The 16,152-nt window shown below is 47.0% G+C and overlaps 1 protein-coding gene across 1 annotated transcript in view; it reads right to left on the bottom strand.

Annotated features, from left to right (window-relative positions):
- The window catches only part of BLMH (bleomycin hydrolase), a 40,187-nt gene that overhangs the window by 19,548 nt on the left and 4,487 nt on the right, over positions 1-16,152 (bottom strand). The window contains exons 2-6 of the mRNA XM_015422039.1: positions 15,581-15,778; positions 13,842-13,951; positions 12,131-12,272; positions 9,898-9,986; positions 7,568-7,660 (exon numbers count right to left, since the gene is read on the bottom strand). Coding sequence (XP_015277525.1) covers positions 7,568-7,660; positions 9,898-9,986; positions 12,131-12,272; positions 13,842-13,951; positions 15,581-15,778 — 632 coding nt within the window. The remainder of the gene's footprint in view (positions 1-7,567; positions 7,661-9,897; positions 9,987-12,130; positions 12,273-13,841; positions 13,952-15,580; positions 15,779-16,152) is intronic.

Here is a 16,152-nt window from a genome sequence, read left to right on the forward strand (position 1 = left end):
TTGCAAAACCATTGTAAGTATAATGTTCAGTCTTGCAAACAAAAAAGGTCTGCAGTAACGTGAGATGGTAAGATAGTACATATACAGATTCAATGTTCCCTCTAAGCTGAGTTAGTGTGAGCTAGCTCACAGTTCTGTAGCCTCTGGCTCACACATTTTTGCCTTAGCTCAGGAAGGAGGGCTCCCGAGCAAACTTATTTTTGCAGTAGCCAAACTGCTCGCTCACAACTTTAATGCCAGCAGCTCACAAAGTAGAACTTGTACTCACAAGACTACACAGCTTAGAGGGAGCACTGCAGATAGTGCATCTATAATGTATGTAAAAGTCTTTTTTTAAACCAAGGAAACGTTTTGTGACTGGGCATAAACAGAGAATTTGAGGAAGCGGATGCTGTCGCGCGGTGAAGGGTTTTAGCTGCATTACAGCCAGGTTCATACAAGCCGGGGAGTCACATGACCGAACCAAAGGCAGTGGGACAGAGTGCACCGGTTCAGACTGCAGCTGGTGGATTGCAGCTCTGAATGTTCTTTTGCATAAAGTACTGGGCTGGTTCTATACCGATGCAGAGCATTTTGTTTCCAACACAGCAGAGCACACTGAAGTGTGATGTTTCCCCTACAATCTGCAGTGCTGCAATCCATTCTCCCGGGATCTGCAACCTCATCTCACCCCCAATGTGTGAATCGGACCTCCTATCTCCTGTCCACTCACCAGAGGGCTCCTGCTTATCTCAGTCTCCCCTCTGCAAAATGGAGCCACTGTCAGTGGGTTACCTTATGGGTCGCTTAAAGGACAATCCGTTAGCCTTGGGAGCCACTCATGGGCCAAAAATGAGATTATTAAAAAGTCTGAAATAGTGTGTGTGATATTACTTTGGACATTGAAATTGTAATGTATGGAGCGAGGTTCCAATAAATCCTAGTGCTGCCTATATACAGAATCTACGATGGAAAAACATGTGAATCAGGTTAACAGACCAAGGATAAAATCTACAGTTAGATGGAAATGCAGGGCTATTTTTGGGCAGGAACGCACAGGAACAGAGTTCCGACTGGCTCCTGAGTTGGCCACGCCCAGCAGGAACTAATTAGCATAATAGGCCACACCCAACAGCATTAGGATTGGCTACATTAGGGGTGTGTGGCCTAACATGCAAAGAAGCTCCTGCTACGAAAAAAAGCCCTGGGTTTTGACAATAAACAAAGTAAACAGAATAAGAAGCAAAAGGTGGGTGTGGCTGGAAGACCACACTTCTGGTAACATGGGGTGTGGCCTAATATGCTAATGAGCTGTGCTGTTGGGTGTGACCTAATATGCTAATGAGTTTGTGCTATTGGGTGTGGCCTATTATGCTAATGAGTTCCTGCTGGGCTTTTTCTACAAAAAAAGCCCTGTGGAAATGTTTTGTATCTTCCTGGCAGGAGGGCAGATGGTAGCACGTTAAATCTAGCCAGTGTAAACACACGGCGATACCTCGGAACAGTTCATGTAGGTAAGTATCGTGAGACAGAAGCAGGCCGTGGCAAACCACCTCTGAACATCTTTTGCCTTGAAAACCCTACAGGGTTGCCATAGATCAGCTGTGACTTGACAGCAAAAAACAAAGAAACAACAAACATGCCTACTGATGTGGGATCACTGGAGCTAAATTAAATAGAAAATTAATTCTATGAGAGCATTTTTCTCTGTTTTACTCTGCTCCTGAATGGCCTGTGGGCCATAATAAAGACTGACTGATGTGAAGCAAGGCATTTTCTCTTGGCGATTTCCTTTTTATAATAAAGCATTTTACTGTTTCATAGTAAAATCATCCCCAAGGCGAATGCAACTTCATTTCCCCCATAAATAACCGGCCTTCAGGTAGGGCCCAGATGGGGGCCCAATTTCAAAGATTAGTAAAGGTCCAAATCAATCCTCCCTCTTAAACTGTGGAGTCTTGTGAGCCAAAATTCTGCTTTGTGAACTCCTGGCATTAAAGTTGTGAGTGAACGACTTGGCTCCTGCATACATTAGTTTGCTCTGGAGCCATCCTTCCTGAGCCAAGACCAAAACCTGTGAGCTGGAGGCTTAAAAACTATGAGCTAGCTCACACTAACTCATCTTAGAGGGAACACTGGTCCAAAGGCTCTTCTTTTAGGGCTCTTTTTGTAGCAGGAACACCTTTGCATATTAGGCCACACACCCCTAATGCAGCCAATCCTCCAAGAGCTTACAGAGCTCTTCTTACAGTAGCTACTGTAAGCTCTTGGAGGATTGGCTACATTAGGGGCGTGTCACTTAATATGCAAATGAGTACCTGCTACAAAAAGAGCCCTATTTAAAGCTCAACCATACAAAAAATTGGGGGTATTTTAAGAGTATTTGCTGCAACACAGCAACTACAGCAAGACTCAACATTAGCCCTGTCTCTTTTTGGAACCATGATTTGACCCTGCATCCTTAGCACGGGGACCTGATGAATGGATTCTAACCAGGGGTTATTTCCTGCAGGAGCGCACAGGAGCGGAGCTCCGGCAGTAAAGAGCCCAGGGGACAGGCACATGAGCCCCACCCCCTGCTCCGAGCAGCCCTCAGTCAGAGTAAGAAGCAGCCAGGTAAGCTCTCCCCAGCCCCCCGGGTCCAAAACAGTCCAGTGGCACCTTTAAGACCAAGTTTTATTCAGGTACAAGCTCTCCCTCCTCTGTGAGGTCAGATCTGCGCGTCCCCCCCCCCCAATAGCTAGCAATCCAAAACAGTCCAGTGGAGCCTGAGTGGTGGGTGTTGCCTTCTGACACACTTCTGGTGATGTCAGGGTGTGTGGTATATGCAAATAAGTTATGCTAATGAGTTATGCTAATTAGCTCCTGCACCTCTTTTTCTACAAAATGACCCGATTCTAACACGAATCCGTCAGCAGAACCAAGCAAAGTGGCCAGAGATAGACACGCTCCTGAGGAACGTACGATTCCCCATGGCACACCAGGCCCTGGCAACAGTCAGTTGGGGAGATCAGGGGAGGCATGAAACAACCACCTGCATCCCTGGAGGGTGCCAGAGAAGACACTGCCAGGAACCAAATGGAAAAGAGAGGTTCTCTGAGAAGGTCACTCTCCCTCCACCAAACCTTTCCCCTCTCGGAGACTTCCTCTGCCAAAGTTGCCTCAAGGAGGCAAATGTGAACTTGCTTGGCCTTGGACAATTGTGCAGACAGCCCCGGGTCTGGCTCCGGTCAGAATACATCTGCCTCTTGGCTCAAAAAACATAAAGAGGGAAGACAGCAAAAGGAAGACGCCACCTTGACCCAAGATCGGATTCAAGCATGGAAATTGCGAGGACTGTCATCTACCCCATGTTGCATTGAGGGGTACTCCAGAGCCTTTATTGCAACTGGGAAATCTGAACTCCCGGGTGGGGGCAGTCTCTCCAATGGAGAGAGAGGAGGGCCTGGGATGGTCAGTTAACTTTTGCAGGGATTCCTGTGTGGCCTGGAGCAAGCCATTCTCCTCCTTTCCACTCGCCATCTCCAAGTCCTCTACTCATACACAGAGCATCCCCCCACATGGAAGTGAACAGAGGAGCCCCAACTTGCCGGGAAACCACATGCAGCACCTTGGAGTGCAACAACAGAAGAAAATACAATTTGCATTGTTCTTTGCTGCCCTCTAGTGCAGAAAGCCAGCACGGATGCTCGGGCAGGAAAGCACCACTGTCAGCGTTAAGGAAGAAAATGCAGCCTATATGACTCTTTCCAAGATTTTGCAAGGACTCTAGGAGCGTCCCACCACAAAACAACGGGCTATGTACACAAAAGGTGGCTTTTAGCAATTGATTTTTCCAATCGCTGCAGAGCTGCATTCCAAATATATTTATAACAGACCTCAGCAAAGAGCAATCAAGATATTTCACTCACGCTCATGTGACCTGAAAAGCACAGCGGCGTTTGTTAGCCTGTGCTCAACACACCAGTCAACAGTACAGGAGCTCAAAGGGCTGTTGAAACAAGAAGAGATGAATCTCTTTCGATAGGCAAGCATCCACCAGGACTGGTCACCTGCACTTTAAACCAGGGTTCACTCGCCACTCTAGAAAGTCAGATTCAGGTGGGTAGCCGTGTTCCTTCTAAGCTGAGTAACACAGTTTTTTAGCCTCCAGCTCACACATTTTTGTCCTGGCTCAGGAAGGATGGCTCCAGAGCAAGCTAATTTATGCAGGAGCCAAATCCTTGTGCATAACTTTAATGCCAGCGGCTCACAAAGTAGAATTTTTGCTCACAAGACTCCACAGCTTAGAGGGAGCACTGGTGGGCAGCCATGTTGGTCTGAAGCAGCAGAGCAAAGTTTGAGTCCAGTGGCACCTTTAAGAACAATGAAGTTTAATTCTGGGTATAAGCATTTGTGTGCAGGCACACTTCTTCGGATATACTGGAAAACTCCAGAAAGAGAGATACTTGGCATGCCAGTTTGGTGTAGCGCTTAGGAACGTGGATTCTAATCTGGGAGAACCAGGTTTGATTCCCCACTCCTCCACATGAAGCCAGCTGGGTGACCTTGGGTGTGTCACAATTTCTTTCAGTGCTGTTCTCTCATAAGCAGTCCTTGAAAGAGCTCTCTCAGCCCCACCTACCTCACAGAGTGTCTGTTGTGGGGAGGGGAAGGGAAAAAAGATTGTAAGCTACCCTGAGATTCCTTCGGGTAGTGAAGAGCTGGGTATAAATCCAATCTCCTCTTCTTCTTCAGCCAGGAGAACTCCAATTGCAACTGGAAGCACAGAGGCCTGGCGTTCCCAATCAGAACAGAGTTGGCACTAACAGTCACAGGAGGCGCAAACCAACCACCATCAAAAGTGTGAGCCCGTGAAGTTCTCCCTAAGAACAGTTATTATCAGGATTTGTTATATTTCTGATTTTCAGTGTTTGATGTCTCCTTCTAAATGGAATGTATTAATGTTGGTATGTTTTTGGGATATTGTGGGATTGTTGTTGCCACAATGCAGCTAGAAGTTATAACTCTGTTACTGTTGTACTGTGTTGAAACTTTTTAAATAATAAAAACACTTATATTTTTTAAAAAAGTGTGAGCCAGCTGGGGGAAACATTCCTACCGACATGCCAAGGAGTATCTAGCTGCAGTCGAAACTCACTTATCTGTTATTACTGCGGAGGAGGGGGATTTGAGCCTTGCTTCCAGTTATCCAATCAAGCGCTTTTAGTGGGGGAAATTGCCCACATCTGCTCGGACAATGTATTAACAACGGCTGAGCTGAATGTTCCTGAGGTCTCTGATAGGCATTCTTACAGATACCTTTCACTTGATTTGTTCCGTGAACATGAACAAGATTTCTGGAGATGAGAGGCCAACCACATGCGCTTTAGGCCTGCAGCTGTCCTGGTTTGTCAAAGCAGCCTGCGGAGGACTGACTCAGCAGACCGCTCCCATTCTTAACAGTTCCTTACAGGAAGAACGAGTTGCCCAGGCAATACAGAAGGCCCTACTGATTAGACGACAGACTGGAATAACTGTAGACTGGAGTCTAGCCTCCCATGGGGAAGTGTTTTGGAGAGGGCAGTAGCCAAACAGTTCCAGGGGTTCCAGGCGGAGACCGATCATCTCCAGATGGTTTTTAAAGCTGGCTCCAGACCCAGCCATGGCAAAGAAACTGCCTTGGTCATCCTGCTATGCAAATTATGGGGGGACGTGTTCCTGCTAGTCTTGATGGACTCTCTTCTGCAGCCTTCAGTACCACAGTGTCTTACAGACCTCTGCCTAGTGAGAATGGGCATGGCAGGTACAGCACTATGTGGGTTTTGCTCCTTTCTTGAGGGGAAGTTCCAGAAAGTACAACTGGGGGACCACTACTCAGCTTTGTGGCAATGAGCCTGTGGGGCTGCTTCAGTGTTAACTTGCTGTTCAGTCTTGCCTTCCATTCCAATGTATTTGGAAAAGTGTTGCGTGCACACAAAAGCTCATACCTTGAATAAAACTCTGTTGGTCTCAAAGGTGCCGCTGGAATCTAAATTTGTTCTACAGCTTCAGACCAACACGGCTGACCACCTGGATCTAATTATTGCTCCACACACACACCTTTTAATATCTACAGGGAACTGTTGGGAGAGATCAGCTGCAGACACTGAGTACACTGCCCTTTTCTCACTAAATGCAAGGGAAGGGGATGAAGTGCTAAACCAGTCTCTGGAGACTGCAAAAGGCCTGGAGGGAAAACAAACTGAAACAATTCCGCAGGATTGAGGTGCTGGGGTGGGTAAGAAGGCTGACCTGGGAATACGTTGTTTATCTCTTCTGGATGGAGTCACGTACTCCCCAGGAAGTCTGGATTCACAGCTTGGCGGTTCTTCCAGACTCCCCCCTTTCTGTACGTGGGCAGATGTCCAAAGAGGCTGACCTCTTTTTATACAATGAAGCTGGTTCATCAACTGTGACCACTCCTGGAGAAAGCTGACCTGGCATGCCTTGGTTAACAGCCCTCTGAGACTACTGTGATATGTTATGTGGTGGGCTGCCCTTGAAGATTGTAGAGGCTACAGATGTCATTATCCGTGAGAATCTTTAGGCAGTTCCTTCCAGCCCCATACTGCATTGTTCTCTGAATGTATTAATACTGTCTTTGTTCTGTACTGCTTTTATTTCTGTTCTCAGACTTTGCGATCCTGTTTTTATTCTTTAATCCACTGTATGGTCCCAGTCACACGCAGAAGTTGCTGTGGGAGAGCCACGATTGCTGGGTGGATTATATGGGTACGATCACACGGAAACATCTGGTAACCATCGCGCACCTGTCGCCAACCAGTATCGTCCGGCCGAAGATGCAGAGTTTAAAAGTACCTGGGAAAATCCACTATCAACTGGTTGCGACGGGCTGCAGACGGACGCTCTCCGTGTGATTGTTCCAGAGAGCTCCTCTCGCGTCCCTGCTTCCTGGTTGGAGCATGCCGGAAACACCCACCAATGGAAACAGCGCATTGGGGCACATCAAATTGCGACGGCGCAAATAGCTACGCCTCCCTCCCACGTTATCCGGCTCGTGTGACCAGGACCTAAGTGTTTCAGCTGGTTTCACTATAGTGCTTTCTAATTTTGAAAACCACTGTGGGTTTCAATGAGAGGCGGATGAAGAATTAAGTAAAAAGTCTTTAAAAAATCATTGTTGATTAAATCTTGTAGGCTTCTTGGGTGCTTGAGGTTTTTTCTAGATTTTTTACATGGATAACTACTGGGTTTTGCTAGTACACTGTAAAATACTGTATTGTTTGCTGCAAGCCAACTTGCAGATCTTTTAGGCAGAAAGGTGGCTTCAAAACACTCTAAATAAACGCTGCCTTTACAAGTACGTCCCACCCAGTGTTCCCTCTAAGCTGAGTTAGTGTGAGCTAGCTCACAATTTTTTAGCCTCTGGCTCACACATTTCTGTCTTAGCTCAGGAAGGATGGCTCCAGAGCAAACTAATTTCTGCACTTGCTCACAACTTTAATGTCAGCAGCTCACAAAGTAGAATTTTTGCTCAGAGGACTCCATAGCGTAGAGGGAGCGTTGGTCCCACCTAGCCCGTTCTCCCTCCCCCAAGCCAGCTCACCTCCTCTATCATGGTGTCCACTGCAACTGCGAGCTCGGCTTTGCTACAGTTGGTCTTTACCATGTTTCTTAGTCGGATGCAATATTCCCGCATCTGCATGAAAAAGCAAAAGAAAGGCTGTTTGGAAAAGGCAGTTCCTGACTCAACTAAACTCCAGTCTATTTCACACGATTGAGTTAAATGTAAAAGAATAATTTCCCATGGAGGCGCAGGAGCTTTACGCAGTATCCCCGATCCTCCATGTTTCCCAGTTAAGGTGAAAATGTTGTTCAAACAAATTACAAAGAGGACCTGACTCCGGTGGTAACAGGAGAAAGAAATTTTACTTACAAAAATAGAAGCGCATCTCACATGACATATTCATGTGGGTACGTTTAACTGATTGTGCACAGCAGGGCTCTTTTTGTAGAAAAAACCCAGCAGGAACTCATTAGCATAATAGGCCATACCCAACTGCAGAAACTCATTAGCCTATTAGGCCACACCCCTGACAAGACAGCTCATTAGCACATTAGGCCACACCCCCATGTTACCAGAAGTGTGGTCATCCAGCCACACCCACCTTTTGCTTCTTATTCTGTTTACCTTGTTTGTTGTCAAAACCCAGGGGCTTTTGTTTGTAGCAGGAACTCCTTTGCATGTTCACTAATGTACAATGCAGCCTAAACTTTGGTGACAAGGGTATCTGAGAAGGAAAGGGTTAAGAGGATTCTCTTTTACTCAAGCACACTTGGCAGTTGGCCCCAAGTGTGCTTGAGTAAAAGAGAATCCTCTTAACCCTTTCCTTCTCAGATCCTCTTGCATGCAGAGCTACAATATCCAACACACTACCTTGTCACCAAAGTTTAGGCTGCATTGTACATTAGTGAACCAGAAACAACAAAGCACAGGCTGCATATTTTCATGTGCACAGAGCCATTGACAAGCAGTACCAAGTTACCAGAGACTGAACAGGCCGCAGGAGCCAAAGCTGCCTTCTCAAGACACCAAATGAGTCACAACCACATATCAACTATTGTCGCCCCCGCCCCCCCCTTTAGGGCATATTGATGAACCAGCTCAAGCGATTTTGTTTTAAAAAGTCATCTGGTCACCAATGGCATGTAAGAGTCTTGCGCAGGCATGATTGAAATCATGCAAGGAAACATCTGCAAATTCCCTCTTCAGGCAGCCAATTTCCTAAAATAACAACCAGATTAATAAAGAAGAAGAAGAGAAGAAGAAGAGATTGGATTTATACCCCACCCTTCACAACCCAAAGCTGTCTCAGAGCGGCTTACAAACGCCTATCCCTTCCCCTCCCCACAACAGACACCCTGTGAGGTAGGTGGGGCTGAGAGAGCTCTGACAGAAACGGCTCTTTTTTCAAGAACAGCTCTTATCAGAACTATGGCTTGCCCAAAGTCATCCAGCCAGGTGCAAGCGGAGGAGTGGGGAATCAAACCCGGTTCTCCCAGATTAGAGTTCATGCACTACACCAAACTGGATAGTATGTGTGGACTAGCTAAGGTAGGTACTGTGCACACAGGGATGGGCTTGTGTAGTTTTCTTGTTGCTGCTCTGGCTGATACAGCACAGTGGCACAGGGCTTTGACATGGCTGGTTTCTGGGTCTTTCCCCCTGTGTCAGTCCCTCAGCAGCAGCCAATCCTATGCCACCAGAGCCTTTTCCGGGGGGGTTTTAAATCACCAATTGAATACTATTATAGAGATATGATGTTACAACGATATAATGTGTATCATTTACTGTGAATTTCAACCTGCATTTCTTTGCTAAAAAGTAAGACTTTAGACTGGTTCATTGCAGAGATAAGGGGAAATATGCAGATTGCTAAAAATGTTACAATATTCAATTGCTGACTAGCACCCCCCCCCCCCAAGCCTCCTGAGGGGCAGGGAGGGGAAATGGCCACTGCAGGGACAGGGGCAGGAAAAATGGCTGCCGCGTGGGCAGAATGGGGGGGAAGTCTGAACTTTCCCATCCCCACTGCAGCCGTCCTGGTTTTGCTGTGATCTTTTCCGAAATGTCACAGCAAAACAGGTTTGGGAAAGATCAGAGAAATGCCAGGGAAATCTTGGGAGGTACACAAATGTACCACGATGCTGTAGAGAAGCAGAAAACCCCCCCACTTCCCAAGAGCATTGAACCAGGGTCCCAAAACCCATGTGGAAACAGCCTTAAAGTGATGCTCCCAGCCAATGCGCAGATCAGAAACATATTCTGGGGATGTAATAAGACACACCCAGTAGTTCATTAATTACTTGGTTCGTCTCCGTACTGAATGTTTTAGAGAAACCAAACACCCCCTTCCCAGTCTGCCTCCCAGTTACCTTATGGTTCAGAATGTCATTCATCCTTCTGGAGGCCTCTGTGCTATGCGATTCAGGGTAAAGCTTCTTGGGAACAACACCGTACTTTTCTAAGAAGAAAATTTCAGTCACTGATCAGAATCTTTGGCCAAAGGAAGGAGGACTCTGCCTTCTGCACATGTGCAGAGCTGCTGCACAAGGAGGCATAAATTGCCTATGACGCAAGCTAAGTTCAGAGATCCTTGGCACAATTAAACTGATTCCAGGTAACTTTTCTCCGTGTCTGTTCCCATTGGAGCAGGAGAGCCAGCTTGCAGCAGCAAAGCAAATTCTTGGCATGCAGAAGGTCTCACATTCGTCCCTGCCATCTCCAGTTAAAGGTATCCAGAATAGAGATGTGAAGCCCCAAGGAAAATAAAACAGGATTCAGGAAAAAAAGGGGTTTTCCCAATGGTTTTCTTCCATTTGTCCAGTGGAAAAATTATGAAATGTTGGGGAGCACTAAAAAAATCGCTTTTGAAACAGTTGAAATCCTTTCAAAACATAGTTTTACTCAATCAAATTATGTAGCATGAAAAGGTTTACAAAAGACAAATTACAGTGTTAAGTAATTCCTCTGTATAATGTAGGCATACAAAGAAATTCAAAGATACGTTTATTGTTCAAATGTGAATAATTTGGCAGCAATTTAATGTGTTTGATAATATATAATTAAAGCATTCAGCGTTTTTAATGTTATGACGTTTAACTTGATATCCAGACATGCCAGTAGTCCTATGGTGGTTGTATGTTCCCTTTCCTTTATGAGAGCATTTGTTTTCTAGTTCCTAGTTCAGCTTTTATTTTTTCCCTACCTCTCAGATCACAAAAATGCAGGTGTTAAAATCACCATAGGGTGAAACAGTTTGCATTGCTCTCTCAAGAACTGGGTCTATTTGCAACTTTGCTTGTAGAAAACTAAGGCGTTGATTCTTGTAAATTCCATAAATAAGCCAAATAGTATAATTAGGTATGATAACTGGATTGTAAATGATGTATCTGATGTTGTTAAAACCGTAGAAGGTTGTGTATGTTTCAATTCCCCTCCCCTGAAAATGCCAATTTTTCTCCGAGGTTGGGGGAACAGAAAAATACTATCCCTCCCCCCCAGAAATTTTATATCTGTAGTTGCAAAAGGCCTTGGAGAGTTGCTGATAAGAGGGGGCAGGCAATCTACTAAGCCAGAGCAGATGGACAAGATCTCTAACTTGGTAAAATGCAGTTTCATAAGCTCACACCATAAAATTTAAAAAACAAGGCAGAACCAGTTCAAAAAAACTTGGGAGGCAGAGAAACAGACCTTTCCAGCTGAGATTCCCCCACCCAGATTAACAAACAGGTCCTAAGGTGACCTACAGTCCCTTAAGGCAATAGGGTTGCCCCCACTTAAAGCAATTCTGAACCAGCTAGAGCAATTCTCTAAAGGGCCTCTTGACCAGAACAAAAAGCGGTTCTGTTTGTGCAATCCCTGGGTTAGCCAAGCAGTTACCAGAGCCAGGATCGCTGTCATCCCACAATAAGAGGATGTCAGGAAGGTCAGTAGGTTGCACATGAGAAGGCAGCCAAGCACCTGTTAAGAGTTCTCCATCATCGCTCCCAGCAAGTATGCTCAACCAACACAGGGAATGCCATCCCAAGACCAGACCTATATTCCACTCTGCTCAATCCTGGCTAAAAGCCACTTAACAGACCCATCTCCCACTCATTTAACCAGTCCTTTGGTTTTAAACCACCTATGACGGGGGCTAATATCACAGTTTCCAGTGGCAATGAGCTCCAGGGACCACGTGAGGCATAGCGTACCTGCTGCAAATCTTTAAAAAACCAAAATGGCAGGACTTAGTGCTATTTGTTGCAGTCTTCTGCCTTACAAACAAACAAAAAAGCACCTTGTCCCAAAACACACTTGGTGCAGCGACTGCACAAATGAAATGCGTTCATGTGACACATCCAGGGCTACGCTCAGCCTGTGCTTTTTGAAAAAAGCCGACATCTGGAGACAAAGGAACCCAAATCCTGCAACTTACTGCCAATCAGTTTCACTGGATGACAAGTGTTCATATTCTGCAAGAGGGATAACTTGGTCTCTACTCAGTCTTTGCACTCCCACCAGTGAGGTGCTAGAATCCTCCCTCTGCCCAGCTCTTTGCCATTGTTGCTAAGCTGCCCCGATTGCGGAAGGCTCCTCAAACTCCCGGGAGCTGCCTTCTCTTACCTATAAGGTTCACAAGCATGTCCCACTGCCCGCCATCATTGGAAGGGTTGGTGAGCAGGAACTGTACCAGACGACCGTCCACTGGCTCCTCATGCTGAGCTGTTTGCACGTAGGCATGCAAGAAGTAGTAGCAACGTTCGATCTGGGAAGGAAGCAGAGGAGAACGAAATCAGAGACCCACGGACCACTGGTTCTGCCATGATCCAACGTTCCCCTGCAGCCAAGAGTGCCCCTCTGCCGGTGGCAGCTTCCCTTTCTGATTTCATGATAGGGCCATTGGTTAGCAAGGACAGGGGAGGTGGCACCTGCCCAGAGCTTCTTTCCCTGGCCTCCTGCTACTAGCCTAGGCAGGTCAGAGCACTGTCCACACCACCGAAGATGGCCTGGGACTCCCATCACTTGCTGCTAGATCTGGGGACAACCCTCTGCCCTGCCCCGTGCCACCTGGCTTCCCTTCTGTATTAATGTGTTAACAAATTGTAACTGAAGGCCAACTCTGATGTGCCAGGGTAAGAATGCAAGACCCGACCTGTTCAACTGTTCATTCCCGTTTATAGAAACCTCGCCGAAAACTGTTAGAAGAATCTGTGACAATCGTTTTGAAGTTCATTCCATCGTCTTACAGTAACTGCTTACTGGCTTGTTGTCATAATTAGCTTAAGCGTCCCACCTTGTGGGTTATGGTAAATATAAAGAGAATGCTACCAAGATACTTGATCAATACGCCACCTTTCAAATGCTGTCGGGCTTTCCCCTAAACCTCCGATCCCCCAGGGCTAAACGGCCAGAGTGCACATGCTCTGCCCCTCAAGGGGCAGCCAGCCCATTGTATTGTACCAACCTTTCCAGCTTGCTGTCTGACAACTATGGCATCCTTTCACCTGGCTACTGGCCCACTTCTTGCCCTGCTGGATCCCAGTCTGGGTTGCCATATAAACAGTCCTGCTGGATTAGACCAAAGGTCTATATAATCCAGTCTTTCGGGGACAGGGACTCCTTTGTCCCTCACCAGTAACTGCTCTGAGCGGCAAGGGAGACTTCAGAGGCGTTGCCACCCCACTGGCTGAGTGGCGGTCGAAGAGAGAGGAGGGCAAGAGCAGGGAGGGAGTCCAGCTTCTCACGAGAATGGATTCTGCCGAAAAGCCAGAGTCCTTGAGAGAACACGTCAAAACTAGCTGCACTCTCTCTAAAAGGGCAGGGATGGTGGCCAGTGAGGAGTCTGCTGATCACCTGCTCCAGACATTACATGATGGGCAGCAGCAAGCTCCCTCCCCTTTTGATCTGAGGTCATGGGGCTAAGTGAAGACCAGGAGGATGAGGTCCAAAGGTAATTGGAGCATGGATAACCCCCACCACCACTGTCCTCTCCATTCACATGCTTCGTAATTTTATAAAGACGGACAGTATGGCTGGACACACAACAGTAAGGAGGACTGGGGCAGTGATGGCCCCCACAAACAGTGCAGAAGAGACAATGGTCCTCCCATAGCTAATTTGTCAGCTGAATGGGATCTGACCCAAGAGCTCCCTGGACCAAAATCCTTGCATCACACTAGCTCTTACCTTAGCAAAAAGGGAGGTGCTTTGGAAGATTCGTGGAGGCTCAGGGCACAAGCCTGAATCGTACCCACGCATCAAGAGGAAAGCCTGCTGGATTTACCTACACTAAAGCTTCAAGCAGTAAAATGAAAAGGCTTTCCACCCTCCAGACCTTGTCCCAGAAGAAGAGGTATGACTGGCTGAACTCAAACTCCTCGATGTTGAACTTCTTCATGAACGGGAGACGAATCACATTCAGACATGAGAAGATCCAGCAGCGCCCTACGGATCAGAGCGATAGGCAGACGTTACTGGTTGTTGAAACACAAGCTTGTTGGCACCATTTTCAGAGCAAGAGAAAAAGAGAGTGAGGACTCTGTTCCTACACCACACACTTCTTGCCCAAATGGTGCCCTCCCCATTCTGTTCCACTTTTGCAAACAAACCCACAAAAAACTGGTTGCCCTTGAATATTTTTACTAGCCCATCTACTCACATATGCTAATTTGTGGTACAGCCTGAAAAAAGGGAAAAGACCCTAAGCTCTCTTCAAATTTACAAAGGCATCTCTAACTCAGTCATCTGGAGGCAACCACGCAAGGGTGTATTTGCTCTGCCTGAGCTACTGGCTTCTAGATCACTGAAATCACTGAGCATTATTAAACACTGGCTCAAACGTTTCACACTTTTACTCCAGGAGAACAAAGAAAGACGCATGGCACTGGACTTGATCTCTGGCTGCTAAGTGGGAATATTTCTCTCCCAGCAGGACAGGAACTTAACACACATACACCCCTAACAGGGCCTGCTAGGGTCTCGTGTGCTGTATTTTTTTGTGAACCAAGCCCTGCTCATGTATGGGCAGGACACAACAGTGTACACAAACAATAGCCAAAAAACCCCCACAAAGCTCAAAAAGAGAGAGAGAGAGAGGCTGAGACTATTCATGGTCACTGCGGCACATAATGACACTTCCAGTCTAAAACTGGACTGGCTTTCCACTCTAACTTCCAGCACAAATTTTCCAGTAGTGGTCATGCAAAGGCGAAGCCGCTGAGCACTCAGAGAATGATAGCCACCAGCTGCTTCCAATTTTTAGCAGAAACTCCAACTGCATGTGTCACTCTAGAACAGCCATGGCAAAAAACGATTTAGAGGCGTCTCAAGACTGCAGACTCATAATTCCGGGGCAAACCCCCTCTGAGTCGTGCGGCAATGACTACTAGCATCCTCTGAAGCAGAAGATTTTGTCCGATGGTTCCTAGCCCATCAAAGCTGCTGCATCGATAAAGGCTGGGAAGTAGCCCTGACCTGGATAGACTAGGCAAGCCTGATCTCATCAGATCTCTGAAACTAATCAGGGCAGACCCTGGCAAGTAACTGGAAGGACCTCCAAGGAATAACAGGGCTTGGGACGCAGAGGCAGGCAATCAAGCCACCCCTCTGAAATGTCCGAACCCCAGTAGGGGTCGCCAGAAGCTGCCATGACTTCCAGGCATGCAAGCGCGCACACGCACACAGGCTGGGAAGTAGAAGTCTTCAATCCACGAGACTCAGTGGTGCTTTTCCTGCAACAGACTCCCATGGCTACCCCACTGAAATCCTGAAAAAGCCACCAGTTCAAATTTCACCCCACAAGGATTTCTATTGGACTCCAAAACTGAAATGGACTTGTGTGAACAGTCTTCCTGGAAGCTTGGTTCCAAAAGGGCCTTTTTGTAAATGCCCGAGGCAGAAAACTATCCAGGCAAGAAGACTCCATGGTGATGGCTGGCGGGAACACGTCCTGCCTTGTGGGAGCGATGACTAACCCCAATCTGGGCAGCCTCTTTGCATTGTCACAGCTAAGAAGAGATTCGTTTCCAGAGAGGAGCGGCTGCCAGCCTGCCTCTCTGGGGAATTTTCCATTACCTGAGTTCTTCTGATTGGTGACTGGCTTGCCTTCAGTCGGTACCGTGTGCTGGAACACCTGGAGTGTGTCTTGCACCACACTCCGCTCCAGGCACACCTCCAGTGGGTCTCCGCAGGTTGCAACATTTTGGGCCAGCAGGTACCGAGGCTCCGCTCTCAGGGCTTGGGCAAAAGCAGCGGCTTTTTTCAAGCTTAGCCCTGCAAAGATGGCACAATGGTTAAAAGGGAAGCCTCCAAACCTCCATGCTGGAGTTTAAATATGATTCTGTTTGTCAGGGGCTGATGGAGCAACAGAGCCAGGAAGGACACTCAAGACTCATTAGAAAGCCAGCATGGCTAATCCCATTCCCAGATGCCTAGACACTGCCTGCTGCTGCCCAGAGCCCTCCTCCATGTATGCTAAGAGACAGACTGAATATTTATGTGAATTAATTTATCTGACATGAAAGCAAATTTGAGGGCTATGCAATTCCATAGCAATTATCCCCTGATCTCCTACAGTATTTCTCCCGCTTAAACTTTCAATCTAGCACATTTTTTGTCTGGCCCTAAAAGAATTCAGTCTGGCAGAC

Source organism: Gekko japonicus, unplaced genomic scaffold (assembly GCF_001447785.1).
Source record: "Gekko japonicus isolate JY-2015 unplaced genomic scaffold, Gekko_japonicus_V1.1 scaffold182, whole genome shotgun sequence".
NCBI lineage: Eukaryota > Metazoa > Chordata > Lepidosauria > Squamata > Gekkonidae > Gekko > Gekko japonicus.